The sequence below is a fragment of the Lathamus discolor genome, chromosome 2 (assembly GCF_037157495.1).
Source record: "Lathamus discolor isolate bLatDis1 chromosome 2, bLatDis1.hap1, whole genome shotgun sequence".
In the NCBI taxonomy this organism is placed as follows: Eukaryota; Metazoa; Chordata; class Aves; order Psittaciformes; family Psittacidae; genus Lathamus; species Lathamus discolor.
Window position 1 is genome coordinate 126,914,512 of NC_088885.1, and position 14,836 is coordinate 126,929,347.

At 38.4% G+C, this 14,836-nt stretch overlaps 1 protein-coding gene across 1 annotated transcript in view; it reads right to left on the bottom strand.

The window, feature by feature from the left end:
• Nucleotides 1–14,630, bottom strand: part of TRPA1 (transient receptor potential cation channel subfamily A member 1) — a 36,002-nt gene extending 21,372 nt beyond the window's left edge. The window contains exons 1-8 of the mRNA XM_065669398.1: nucleotides 14,485–14,630; nucleotides 11,708–11,870; nucleotides 11,206–11,381; nucleotides 9,328–9,435; nucleotides 8,779–8,887; nucleotides 8,279–8,424; nucleotides 4,748–4,884; nucleotides 2,439–2,487 (exon numbers count right to left, since the gene is read on the bottom strand). Coding sequence (XP_065525470.1) covers nucleotides 2,439–2,487; nucleotides 4,748–4,884; nucleotides 8,279–8,424; nucleotides 8,779–8,887; nucleotides 9,328–9,435; nucleotides 11,206–11,381; nucleotides 11,708–11,870; nucleotides 14,485–14,604 — 1,008 coding nt within the window. The 5' untranslated portion in view covers nucleotides 14,605–14,630. The remainder of the gene's footprint in view (nucleotides 1–2,438; nucleotides 2,488–4,747; nucleotides 4,885–8,278; nucleotides 8,425–8,778; nucleotides 8,888–9,327; nucleotides 9,436–11,205; nucleotides 11,382–11,707; nucleotides 11,871–14,484) is intronic.
• Between the last annotated feature and the right edge of the window lie 206 nt (nucleotides 14,631–14,836).

Sequence of the window (14,836 nt, forward strand, 5' to 3'; positions counted from 1 at the left end):
AAAAATTGCAGTCATTTTGAATGATGTGGTCTACCTATTAATTACCAGAACAAGACCCTTCTGAACCTCTACGCTTTATGAATACTGTTCAACAAGTAATGCATTCAGAGGTTAGTATATCTTAATCTGTATAGCTTGATCTATCTTTCTTTTCTATTCTTCATCATAAACTGTATAAGTCAAATTAATTTTGACTACAAAGTAGCTGTATCAACAGAAGACACATTTTTATTCTCCAAACTCAAGTTTTTTTGATGTGACCTCTCTCATTAGAGAAAGCACAAGGACTGGAATGTGATATTTTGGCAAAAGTCAGTTTTGCTGTTTTGTCTGTTTTTGCACAAGGTGCATACTGTCAGGAGAGGATTGTCACTATGGTCACAATATCATTATGATCATAATAGTAAAATACTATGAACATAAATATATCTATCTAAAAAATCACACCAACAAGGCAGTATGAATATACAAGTAAATGCACGAATGAGATATGCCTATTTTATGATGACTTAGATACATATTTCTAGGTATTGAGCTGCAAGTCAAACTCAATGAATTGACAAAAGTACACAAATCCCCATATTTTGTTTCAGATAGTATCCAAAGATCATTAAAAGAAAAAAAAAATAAAAATCAATGGGAGTTTTTCCATTAACTTGAATCACCTTTGGGTCCAATCATAATTGGAAAATTAATCATAATCAAGAGCAATATTTACTTTCTAGCATGGTAAAACCTGTAATGTACTAATAAGAAACATTTAATAAATGTACAGTGATTACCACAGAGAACAGGAAGCTTCCAATGTATGCTGATGAAATGTTTGAGAGTAACACACGGAGGACCCTTTCCCCAGTTACCTTTCTACAGGGTCAGACAACCTCTTAAAAATGTTCTTATTCATCAAAGAAACAAGGACCTTTTTTAGCCAAGGGTCTCATTCATTTCAGTGAATACAGGGCTGCAACTACCAGTTAACAACATAGTCTTTAATCACCTTTGCATGCACAAATCAGATACTGTGCATCTGTCAAATGTGACAATGGCCACTTTTGACATTATTGCCGAAGTCATTGAGCTTAAAATGCTCAATGTGCAAACCAATTTGTAAGTAGCATTTCTTTAAAGCTATAAGGTTTTGCAAAATATTATCTGTAGTTTGATTCTCTGCTTTTTCTTGTGTAGCACACTGACCTGTAACTTACAAAGAACTGGTGTAATTTAAATGTAAATAGCATACATAGTGTGCCTGGACAATTCTGCTTACCATAGATAATCTTTTCTGTCTAGAAGAGCTAGATGTAACACTGTATCTGTTTACAATGGCTTTTATTTTCAGACATGACAAGTACCAAAGGTAAGATAAAGGAAGTAATCATTTAAAGCTAATGTGCACAAAAAGTGGATATTTAATGTAGAAAATAAATGAATGCTGTTCTTTATTAAAACCAGAAAGCTATTCTGAACTGAAATTTGCTATTCCTTTTCAGTAGTAACATTGCTCCACCTTTTCTTTATCACTCTCATGTACACCACAGCATAGGTGATACCTTATGCTTTTGCCTGTATTTCTCAGGTAATAACTTCTTCAGAGAGGTTGTTTTGTCAGACAAGTTTAAGCCATCAAACCTCACCATTTCACATTTGAATTAAAAATAAGCATAATATCTAGTTCTGACTAAATACAATCCCTACAATGGAGCTTCTGAGAAAAACAGAACTGCATGTAGAAGAGAATTTGTCTTTATACAATTGTCATGAAATAAAGTAAAAATACCTAAATATAAATAAAATGAAAGTCTAATAATTTCTGAAAATTTCCTTAGCAGAGTGGGGTATATAATGATTATGAGTCTTTGTTTAATTGCTACAAATGGACACTTAGATCATAGCCAGTAGTATTCCTAGTTACATTTCTTCTTTCTCCCTCATAATTATTCAGTGGAGAAATATAACCAAACTACACAGAGTAAAAATTACTTCTAGATCATGCACAAACTTCAATAGATGGCTATATGATTCCGGGACAACCTTTAAATCTTTCTATATATTAATCTTTTAATCTTTTTGCATACTTTAATAAAGGATTTCTTGCTGGGAAAATCAGATGAAATATTTAGCATATATTCCACATTTCACATTCTAAAAGTGAGGATGACTAAACCAGATTGTCATATTTGATAAAAGATGTTTATGAAACCTTTCTGAATAAGTAAAATGGCAATAAAAGACACAAGTTTTTAATCCTCTTTAGCTGTAGAATGTTAATGAGTCACAACTACCATTGTATTGCAACTGTCAATTATGCATTATGAAATTACATATATCTAAATAACCTACACCTGAGAACACATTTTCCTTTATGAATTTCTCTATCCAGACCTGTAGTAATAGCTAGCAATAATCTCTATAAATATGTTAATTGATTAAATATTTACCATTGAAATCAAATACTCTGCCAGTTCATAATGATCAAACAATGCTGTCCTGTAGGGAAAAATGCAAAAATATGGTAACATTAGAAGGGACAATGAAGTTTCAAGCCAAAAGGCAGCATTATTCTCCATTCGTGCATTTTCTAATATTTTCAAAGAAATACATTTCAAACTAAAAGACAGTGAGATCCTTTATTACCTAATTCATTTTACTAAGTTGATTTGCTTTTTATCATGCAGCTCATTTTTAAACTAAGTTCTGTTCAGCTAACACAATGAAAAGTCACTGTGGGAAACAAAGACCTCATTGGTGGGTCAACAGGTATTTTACCAGTTTTTTAACAAATCCAGCCATTTCATATGTCAGGTCTTTTGCTGTACCACACAATGTCAATATGAAATTCTATAAACTTCAGACTCAGTTTGTTCCAGGCAGATCTACAGCCTCAATCCATTCCACTGACCCAGTCTTCAAAAAAGACTTCCTGTGCATTTTGTGTAATAATGCTAGAGTCGGGTTAAAATGGCAATGTCTAAACATTCTGACTGTGGAGGGCAAGTTTACCTGAAAAAATATGCAAAAATATAATATATTGATATAAATCATGGTGACAATTATTTACTAAAAGATTTTAAAGCTGTCTATACACATAAAAAATTCTCAGATTTTATTCTACAATAAGACACTGAATAATATATTACAGCAAAAAAATGGTGAAAGCAGGAAGTATAGCTCAGGTATAACAGTCTAACTGTTTTCAGAAGTCAGATCTCTATTAAATATTTTGATTCAACAAGCAACATAGAAGGACATTTCCAAGGTTGTGCTGTATCTCAAAGATAACAGTTCCCTTAGCACTATAAGAGGTAATAACCCTAGGTGCACTATAGTTCGAACTGATTACTCAAAAAATGCATTTTGAAAACCATGTCGTGGTTCCAAACAAGTAGAGATGCCTCCATTATCTGTAGCAGACCCCTCTACCAGCCAGGCATAAATACTGAATGCTTCACACACTCTTAAAATAAATTCCAAGGCGACTGAAGAAAAAGCAAAATAATTTTATAAAATATTTAGATGGAAACGTAACAGTAAGTCTGTGAAACGATTAAGTTCTGCCTATGATGCACTGCTCCCTCACTTCTCAACAAGTTAATATTCCTACTCAATTTATTTATATTCTGAGAAATTTGGGTGACTTTCTACCTTTATGATTATTCTTGATAATTTTCCCCCCCTGTTTCACAGATATAGAGATTAAAAGAATGTTATTCTCTTTTCAAGCTTTTTCCAAGGACAATCATTTTCATGGATATGACAGCCAGTTATCTATTAAGTAGTGTTGTGTCTATACAATTTTCTTTGGCATTCTGTTATCACTTTGTCTTCAGTCATGTTCTATCACAGTAGCATTTCCAACTGTACCCAAAACTTTACAACACACTCCCCGTGTAATTTCTTCAATTATCTTCAAATCATTCCACCATATACTGTGTCCAAAGAACAATTATCTCAACTGTCTCTATACCAATTATTTCATATTGTAAAACGACACATAGAATAACATTGTAAAATTATTACACTTAAATGCAGTGAGACATACCTTTCTTGCAAAAAGAAATAGGGGAAATATACTATCTTCCAAAGAGCTGGTAGCCAGCACATTTAACTAAGCGCCTTTCCACTGCAGAAGACTGAGGGCATTTCTCCACAGTCTAGTGCTCTGGTTTCAAAGGGACTGTGAAAAACTAGAAGTCTAAAGAATTATTACATATTCAAATGTCATCTGCAACTTAATAGTCCTAGGGTATATGACTATGTACATATGTACATATGTACTATATACATATACCAGACTACAACTACTACTGGTATAATAGTCATATATTCAGGGGTAAAAAAATTAACAAAAAATATATATATTTTTAAACTGTTTATATTATTCTTTATTTATTTTCTGGAGAATATAACCCTGTTACATGAGGGCATTTGCTCCAGTACCTCAGAAGCTGTTAAAAATTCCATTAACTTGTTCACCTACTATTTTAGTGGAGTAAATTTTTAATACAAACTGTTAGTGACCATTCCTTGACATGGTTCCAAAGTAACTTGAACTGTTCTGATTTTGATATCAGCATCAAAATCATTAAGATTCTGACCAAATTACTGACTCTTTCATATTGTATTAAACCTATCCCCCATGTGAGAGGATGTTTCAAAGTATACTACGTAACATATAATCGGATGCTGAGAATAGTAATATCATGGGTCACAATTTATAGTGAAGTCTGGCAGATTGGTAGCCTCCTACCTGTGCAGCAGAGTTTCCTTATTCCCATCCACAGCGTCAATAATGGATTCCTCACCAGCATAGGATGACATCATTAACTTTACAATCTCAGTTGCTCCTTGAGTGGCAGCAAAATGAAGTGCTGTGCATTTTTCATTCTGTAAATGGGAAAATAACACTTGAATATTCAAACCCCAAACACCTAACCTCCAATCTATTAAACACTCTAGTGATCTAGCCCAGGAGTCATAATTTGCAAATGCCTAAATTTCTATGCAAGTAATGAAACTTTAGTCTGTAACTGAAGTAGTGGAACTCTGAAAAGATTTTAAGATATGAGATAATTACACTCCTAGCAATCTTTTGTAGTTGAATTAATAAACAGACATACCACGACCTTTAGGTGGAAAGGAAAACTACAGCAAAACACAGGTAGATCAGTACAAATGAATAACCAAAAAAAAAAGAATGTAATACAGAAAATGTGTTATTTTAAAATGTTATTGACTTCCTTAAATGGAATCTTTCTTAGAAGTCATTCTTAAATAATTATTTTTCAGGTTAAAAATAACTTGGTCTAATATGATACTAAACTATTAAAAGCTAGACAGTCACAAAATTACGCAATAAATAAATTATTAGAGCCATATTTGCCAAAACATGATTTCAATACTAAATGATACAGACTAGCTTTGATACACGCCTGAGGGTTTTGACTTTCTCCTTTTTAAAACAGCAACATTTCAGTGAATGCATTGGAACTGGCTTTTCTATAATGCCAGCATTGTAGAATGAGCATTCTCAAAACAGTTTTACCCATCACAAAATCAGCAGCATAAATTACCTTCTCAAAATCTGTGTGTTCACTGAATCAAACCAATAGAAGGCGGCAAAACCATGTTTAGCCATCCTCACTGTCATGAGCTGCTTTTGCTTTTGGCCCTGAAAACAATTTGACTAATGACAGACATTTTCAAAATGTCTATTTATCCTAAATCTGGGCACAGGCTATTACACCAACAGTACAACAGTAGCAGCAGTATTAACATGAATTTGTGCTTCCTTACAAAGAAGAAAATGTAAAGGCCAGGGAAAGGGCGAGGGTGAACAAGAATGATGAGAAAGAATCAGACTGAGGATCTCATTTCTGGGAAGGAATAATAGCAGTTTCAAAGTAAAGAAGAGTTTCTGAAGAAGTATGTATCATTCTCCAGAGTGCTCTCCCAGACTCTGTGTATGAATCACAGAATCATAGAACAGTTAGGGTTGGAAAGGACCTTAAGATCATCTAGTTCCAACCCCCCTGCCATGGGCAGGGACACCTCACACTAAACCATGCTACTCACAGGTATGTTCAACCTGGCCTTGAACACTGCCAGGGATGGAGCATTCATAAATGCCCTGGGCAACCCATTCCAGTGCCTCACCACCCTAACAGGAAAGAATTTCTTCCTTATATCCAATCTAAACTTGCCCTGTTTAAGCTTTAACCCATTACCCCTTGTCCTATCACTACAGTCCCTAGTGAAGAGCCCCTCTCCAGCATCCTTGTAGGCCCCCTTCAGGTACTGGAAGGCTGCCTTCCAAGGCAGCCTTCTCTTCTCCAGGCTGAACAGCCCCAACTTTCTCAGCCTGTCTTCATACGGAAGGTGCTCCAGTCCCCTGATCATCCTCATGGCCCTCCTCTGGACTTGTTGAACAGTTCCATGTCCATTTTATGTTGAGGACACCAGAACTGCACACAATACTCCAAGTGAGGTCTCACGAGAGCAGAGTAGAGGGGCAGGATCACCTCATTCAACCTGCTGGTTGATACAGCCCTGGATATGGTTGGCTTTCTGGGCTGCGAGCACACACTGAAGCCAGCTCATGTTCATTTTCTCACTGACCAACACTCCCAAGTCCTCCGCAGGGCTGCTCTGAATCTCTTCTCTGCCCAACCTGTAGCTGTGCCTGGGATTGCTCCAACCCAGGTGTAGGACCTTGCACTTGGCATGGCTGAACTTCATAAGGTTGGCATCAACCCACCTTCCAAGCATGTCAAGGTCCCTCTGGATGGCATTCCTTCCCTCCAGCGTATCAACCGAACCACACAGCTTGGTGTCATTGGCAAACTTGCTGAGGGCGCACTCAATCCCACTGTCCATGTCATCAATGAAGATGTTGAAAAAGACCGGTACCAACACCAATCCCTGAAGGACGCCACTCGTTACTGGTCTCCAGCCGGACGTGGAGCCACTGACCACAACTCTTTGCACGTGGCCATCCAGCCAATTCTTTATCCACCAAATGGTCCATCCATCAAATTGATGTCTCTCCAATTTAGAGACAAGGATGTCACATGGGACAGCGTTGAACACTTTGCACAAGTCCAGGTAGATGACATCAAATGCTCTACCCCTGTCCATCGGTTCCGTAGCCCCATTATAGAAGGCCACCAAATTGGTCAGGCAGGATTTTCCCTTAGTGAAGCCACGCTGGCTGTCACCAAGCACCTTCTTGTTTCTCAGGCGCCTTAGCATGCCTTCCAGGAGAATCTGCTCCAAGATTTTGCCAGACACAGAGGTGAGACTGACTGGTCTGTAATTCCCTGGGTCATCCATTTTCCCCTTCTTGAAAATGGGGGTTATATTTCCCTTTTACCAGTCGTTGGGAACTTCACCCTACTGCCATGATTTTTCAAACATGATGGCCAGTGGCTTAGCAACTTCATTCGCCAGCTCCTTCAGGACCCGCGGATGGATTTCATCAGGTCCCATGGACTTGGGTACATTCAGGTTCTTAAGATGGTCTCGAATCAGATCCTCTCCTATAGTGGGCCTGGGGTCTTCATTCTCACAGTCCCTGTGTCTGCCTTCCAAGACTTGGGTGCTCTGGTCAGAGCCTTCGCCAGCGAAGACCGAGGCAAAGAAGTCATTGAGAACCTCAGCGTTCTCCAAATGCAGGGTAGCCAGTTCTCCTGAGAGCTTCCAGAAGGGGCCTACATTGTTCCTAGTCTGTCTTTTATTTACTACGTACCTATAGAATCCCTTCCTGTTGTCTTTCACATCCCTCGCTAAGTTTAATTCTAACTGGGCCTTAGCTTTCCTAACTGGTCCCTAGCTTCCCGGACAACATCCCTGTATTCTTCCCAGGCCGCCTGTTCTTGCTTTCACCTTTTATAAGCCTCTTTTTTCCTTCAAATTTTCCTCTGCCGCTCCTTATCCATCCAAGGTCGTCTCCTGGCCCTCCTGCTGCACTTCCTTCTAGTTGGGATGCAGCACACCTGAGCTTGTAGCTGAGGACTGACTTTTGTTTTATGGATCTGAACAAATGCACTTTGAACCTATAAAAACTTTTCATACTCACAACATCCTATGCAATCTGTGTAATGAAATCTGGCATTTTGCATGATTTGCACCGGGGGCTTGTTTTCCTTTGCTGCTCCCTAGGTTTTGCATTGAAGGAGACAACGAGCAATGATTATCTTTTAATCTTTTTTTCATACCACTCAGAGATTTAGAAATTCCTAGGGTTTACCAAATTTATATTTTTCTCCACTCCAGGTTTTACCTGTTTTAGATCAATTTGGGCTCCAAATTCAATGCACATTTTAATCATTTCAAGGTCCCCACTTTGAACTGCCAAATGAAGTGGACTGCACTTTCCATTATTGGTAAAATTGATGTGGGTTTTAGCAGAGTGACCCAATTCTTCACCTGAGAGATGAAAATAAATGGATTTTTTTTAAGCAAGAATGAGATAACAGAAGATAATAAAGGCTTTCAAAAAAAGCACATTAACTGTAGAATAATGTTCTTCCCCCTCAAAATATGAACCTTTCACATCTATCATTAAACAATGGATGGACATGCATTTAGGAAAGCAGCTAAGCTGCTGCTGCAATGCTACAAAAGTCACAAGCCCATAGGAATAATTGCCTTAATTTTTTCTGAGTTTAATCACAGTTATAAGTGTTTGTTTTCATAGTTCTTTGAGAATTAAAGCAGTCAATTGGTAATGCTACTATAAATTATGGCCCTTACTGACTGCTTGGGAGCAACATAATTTACCTTTTTTTAAGAGAATTTCCATACACGTTTTTGCACCTGAAAATGCAGCTGCGTGGATAGGCATGCATCCTGTTTTGTTCGGTTTACATATTTTCCCTCCATTTTCAATCTGAAAAATAATGCTTGGATATAGCTTAATGACATACAGAAGATTCTGACTAATGAACATATTATTACAGATATATTCTCCTGGGTAGCTGTCTCCTTTTTTTACGTTGTATAAGCATTGTGAAGCTTATATACAAACATCTTTTGCATGTTATATCCATACATCTGTACATATATGTGATTCATTTTGTGTTCTCATGACCTTCAAAATCAGTTAAGTTTTTCTTAAGTTTGTCATTCAGATAGATTTCTATGATATATATATGCAGATATATAAGCTGCTAAAGAGTAAAGTCTCTTAGTATCCTGTGCAAGGTAAGTTGAATACTAGGTCCATGATTAACCTTCCTCCACTGAACAGACAGATCACTGTATAAGCAGAGTAACACTGCATCAAGGGAAATAGACTCACAATAAAAGATGATGTATAGTTATACCTACCAGGAGTGTCAGTGCTTCAGGATTATCCTTGTAACATGCTACAGTTATAGGTGTGTTCCCTGCTTCACCTTCCAAATTAACATCTGTACTGCTATGCTGGACTAAAATCTAAATGTTTAAGAAAACATTCAGTCAAACATAAGCCAATCACAACAACAAATGCCTACTTCATTATTTTTGTTGTTTATCACCCATAGCACTCTTGCAACTTGGGTTTGTTTTTTTCATGGCAACAGCCCACAGCACATAGACACAAAAGAGAGACAAAATGCAGGAGAATGAAAAAATACACAGGTGAAAAATGCAGGTGAGAACAGACAAAGCAAAGTAAAATTCTTTACAGCAGATAGACCAGCAGCAATGTTGCAGAGTTTCTCAAAGTTTTATTTAACAACTTCCCCAGTGCTGGGAGAAAGTATTTTCTGTAGCAAATTGCAGGTAGGGATTTTCAACCCAAGTTCATTACAATGTCTTGTAATATTCTGCATTCTCTGGAAAGTGGCAATGTTGTGGATGCTGTTCCCTTATTCATCTGTTGGACAGTTATGTAAGATCAAGGGAGACAGGGCTTGAAGACAGGAACCCTGCTTCAGTCCCTACATTAACAGCTGTCACTAAGCTATGAGCATCACCAAGTACCTCTGTGACTGCTTCTAGCATTTTTTGAGAAGCAAAGGATCTGAAAATGATAATGACCATACATATTTATTCCTCTGCCTACATATTTACTTAATCGTCTTTCAGTAATTCCAATTAATTTTTCTGTACAGGAGGAACTGGCACATTTTAATCATTCTCAGTCCATTTAACAATAGAAACCAAAGGAGAATTAGCCTGAATAAACAACAGAGTGGGGAAAAAATGAGAGTACATATTCAGTCAAAAGCAGAGCTAAAAATAACCTAAACCCAGACCTTGATATAAAGCTTATCTTAAAAATGTCATTGTATTTCAGATTTTCTTGTTCTTAACTCATAATAAATACAGATTTTGTAAAGGATGTGAAGACAGTGACATATTTTAGCACTGAAAATTTCTGAAGGATTTTAAGTCTTGAATACAGGGATATGTTTTTCTTTCTTTTGTTTGAACGAACTAGAAAAAGATACAACTTTAAAGGGAAAAGCAAGTGATGTAGTGTTAAAGTTGTATTCGCCTATTAAATACAAGAGCTTTACAAATTCTAAAATTCTATCCAAATGCTGCATATGGAGTAAAAATATTCTCATTGCACTTGGACAAATGGTGATAAAGATATGCTGCTTAAAATCTCAATGCTGTTGCTATTTTAGAAGGTTCAAAACGGACACCTTAGTAATGTCTTCACAAAATATTTTTGTGATTTTTAATTGCAGCTTGAGTTCTGCTATTATTCAAATTATTATTGAAATGTTGTTTTTAAGAAGTGTGTTTTCTGACTAATTTTAATCTGTTTTTCATTAAAAGAGTATACTACTTTCAAGTAAATATTGATACTTGTATGACTCCCTACTCAATTGTAAAAAAATAAAATAAATCAGAACATAAATATTTGAAATGACACATGCCTACACAAAATTCTGATGCTAAAAGAACCTATTTAAAGAACATTCCTTGTCTTTGGTAAATTAAAAGGACAAACTGGAAAACTTGAAAAGAATTCTCCATAAAATATAACAACTACTATCACAGTGCAAATATCAGTATTTATATAGATCAGTAAGTCACTTTTTATTTGCTGTGCTAAAGATACTAACATTTCAATAAGCATCATATGTTACACATCCTGCTTTCTAAACAAAGCATATGAGGAGATACAGCATATATAAACAAGGTCTTCAAGTCTGCACGCAGCCAGTGTCGAGCCACTTATCAAGTCTATGTGGACTTTGGACTTACCTTAACAATTTCATTATGCAGGGACTGTACAGCCATATGCAGAGGTGCCATCATATTGGAGTTGAGAATGTTTGGATTGGCTCCTCTGCTCAGAAGCAAACTAACACTTTCAACCTGGTTTTTCTTTGTGGCCCAGTGCAGTGGGGTATTTCCGGACGAATCCATCACATTTAATACTAGGTCAAAGGAGAGAAAAATAAAACAAAACCAAAGCAAAACCATCAAATGTTCCAATTGCACTGAAAACAAAAATAGTAGTGTCTTCAATGGAGGTTTAGCTCTGTGTTACTACTATATCTCTTTGAAGAGAAAAAGGGAAAGATTGCACGTCACACAGTGCATTGCATTAAATGGATTAAATACTGTTCTGAATACATAGTATTGGTTAGAGAGATGGGAGGGGTGAAACACCTAATTTTAGTTCTGCTTCAGTTGGTTTAACATTTTGATTGTTGAACTTTTTTATTCTGCTAAATAAAACAATTCATAAAACATGTGTTACCTTCACAGGAAGAATCATCTATGATCAACTGCATTAATTCTATTTGTCCTCCTTCTGCAGCATGATGCAGTGGGGTGGCATTTAATTCATCCACTTTGGTAAGCCCAGAACGATTCTTCTTAATGAAGCTCCGTAGCCTACAGGCACTTCCATCTGAAATAACCTATATTGGACAAAAATAGTCTAATTTTCACATTCTTCTAATAGGCAAGATGTTAGCAATGCTATAAGGTGTTACAGTATGCATGTTACCATCAATAATTCTCTCCCAGGTGTTTAGTTTCATACAGAAGTATACAAATCCTGATCACACTGAACCAACAGTGAAACTCAGACTGACTTAACTGACTGCAAAGCCTGGCCCAGATGAGAAACAGCACAAAATAAACAAAAGATTGAAATTCTCTTGAATACATAATTTTATCTTCTGTGGTGAGTTCAAGATTCTGCCTCCACTACAATAAATCTCAAACAAGCAAATGTATAACTTACTGTTTTATACTCTCTCCAGGTATGACCACATCAAATGAATTCAACAGAGAGGAAAAAATAATAAACTTGATAAATTCTTTGTCTAGGTTTTTCTACAGAGGCTAATATTATGTCCTGGACTGTCAAGTTCAGCCACTGGGTTTCTTTGTTGTTCTTTATGACAGGGTAACCACTAAATTCTTCAATTTCTGCAGTATCCTAAGGGCATCCCATGGGCTATTATCTCAGTCTGAAACAACCCCGAGTCTTCACAATATAATACAATAAAACGCCCTCTGACAGCTCAGCTCACTGATACCCTAATACCTCCCTGGGTAGTGTGCTTTGCAACCTAAACCAACTATAGAACGCCGCTGATTCTTACTTTATGAAGATCTCTGAATATTTTTGTTAGTGTTTCAAAATCTATACTTGTATATGAAAAGAAGTGGGGGGGGGGGAAGTGACTGCAGTAGAATGGGCAGGAATATAAAAACAAGTATTAAAAAGTTAAGAGGGAATAAAAAGGAAAAACAATTCAACAAACTTGGGAGGGGGAAAAAAGATAAAAACAGGTATCAAAAGTACTGTAAAACTTCTCAAAGATAGGTAAGCAAGCAAAGGGTAAAAAAAAGGAAATCCCTTAAAATCACTGTTCCCTCCTCATCTGCAAAAGAAAAGGAAAACTTTGCTCCCCTGAACCACAAAGACTCAACAGTTTTTGCTGTCATTAAACAAGCATACATTATGGAGCAGCTCATTCATACATTTAGCACATGTTTAACTTCCTTCAGTTTGATAGTCCCATTAAACTCAGTAATGTCAATAATGTTACAAATGTGTTAAAGATTTAGAACACTGGGGCCAAATACAGGGGTAGCATCTCCTTCAGAAGGGCAATCAGAGAAAGCTAATAGAAAACAGGCAATATCATTGTGGAAAGGGTACTTAAGATGACTCAACTGTCATAAAAATAAGATGTCAATTACATACACAAATACCTATACATTTTATACACATCAAAAAGCTACTTAAGAAAACCATATTACAGAGCCTACTATCTTTCATTCCTTCTAACTTCCTAACTTAAGTTTAATGGTAACAAATTCCAAATCTTTCTATTGATTTTGACCGCATTTCACCACTCTTTACATCGGAATTTTTTGTCAATGTAAGACACAGTGTGGCTGAAATAGGGCACACTGATAATTTCTATCAACAAAAATAAGATTTTTCAGCCAATATTGCAGTGCTTCATTAACAAAATAGGAAAGAAAGAAATCAGTTAGGTGTTCCCAGTACTTTGGTTGGTTCAAAGCACCAAAGCAAGCTACTTTAAACAGCAACAGCTTCTTTGGCTTTGGCTTTCATCTGAAAAGCTCTGTAGCAGCAAATCATCCACTGGCGTGACAAGAGGTGTTCCTCAGGGCTACAGCTAACAAACATTATGACTGAAAACGTCCCTGAGAGGTCTTTAAACCCATCCACATACTTTGTCAAATTTGTTTAGTTTGCTTTAAAAAAATCTCCAAAGTTACCCAAGTCATCCATCCAATAAGCAACCTCTTCTTTTGCTTTATTATTCTTACCCATAAAAAAGGTTTCCTTAATGTTTGGTCTCGGTCGCCCTATCTGCAATATAAATACATCACTTCTTAGCCTGTTCTCTATGGAAAAGGAAAGATGTTATATCCTTCCTGGCAACAATTTCTCATTTGCAGGTTGTGCTGCTGGTTCTCTTTTCCTTCATAACTGTTCCAGTGCTTCTAAACTTTCCTTTCGGGACGTTTTTGCTAGATAGACTATTCATTCCCATCATGACTTCCGGACCATCCTCTAAGGGCTCTTTCTGGGGAGCTGTACCCAGGGGGATGTGAGCCCCACAGCAGCCACCTCCGCTCACCACTCCACACCCTCGTTTTCCTGCTCCCCTCCCGTGTTCTGGATACCCCCGGTCCTGACTCTTCCACACAAAGCCAGAGCTCCCGTGCCTTCATGCCCCACGGCCAGGGTGGCTCCCAGCCTGTCTCCCACGCCTCACAGCTCTTCCCCCAGTGCTCCGCTGTTGAGCGAGGGGAAAGGGTCTCCTGGAGGAAAGGGCGTCTGGGACACAACCTGCGCAGCTACCCCCAGAGCCCCACCTCACCCTCGCACATCTCACTCCACCTTCAACCCTCCCTGTCCCACCGCCCTCACACGAACCCCGGTGTTAGGCATCACCTCGTCCCACGCCTGCCTGGGTGCCTCAGGAGCTCGGCTCCTCGAGCCTGCCCCCTCACACCAGCCCCGCGCCCCTCCGCACGCACCTTGAAGACATCCTGCGAGGCGACGGAGGCAGCATCCGCCTCGCAGACGACGCCCTGGTAGGAGCTGGACACAGCCGCCTTCTCCCGCGACTGGCAGAGCCGCAGCAGAGAGCGCTTCATGGCGCCCGCCCGCCCGGCTCCGAGCAGCGTCCGCCCCGCCCGCTCCGGAGACCTGCGAGGCGAGAGACCGAGTGACTGCCGGTGCCGAGGCCGCGCCTCGCCACCCCGCCGCAACGGCCGAGGCGGCAGAAGGCGGGCAAAGCGTCCGGAGGGGGAGCCGCTTGCCGCCGGGGCGGGCACCCCACGAAGGGCAGGTCCCTGCCGGTCCCCTCAGAGGCTAGACCCTGGCGGG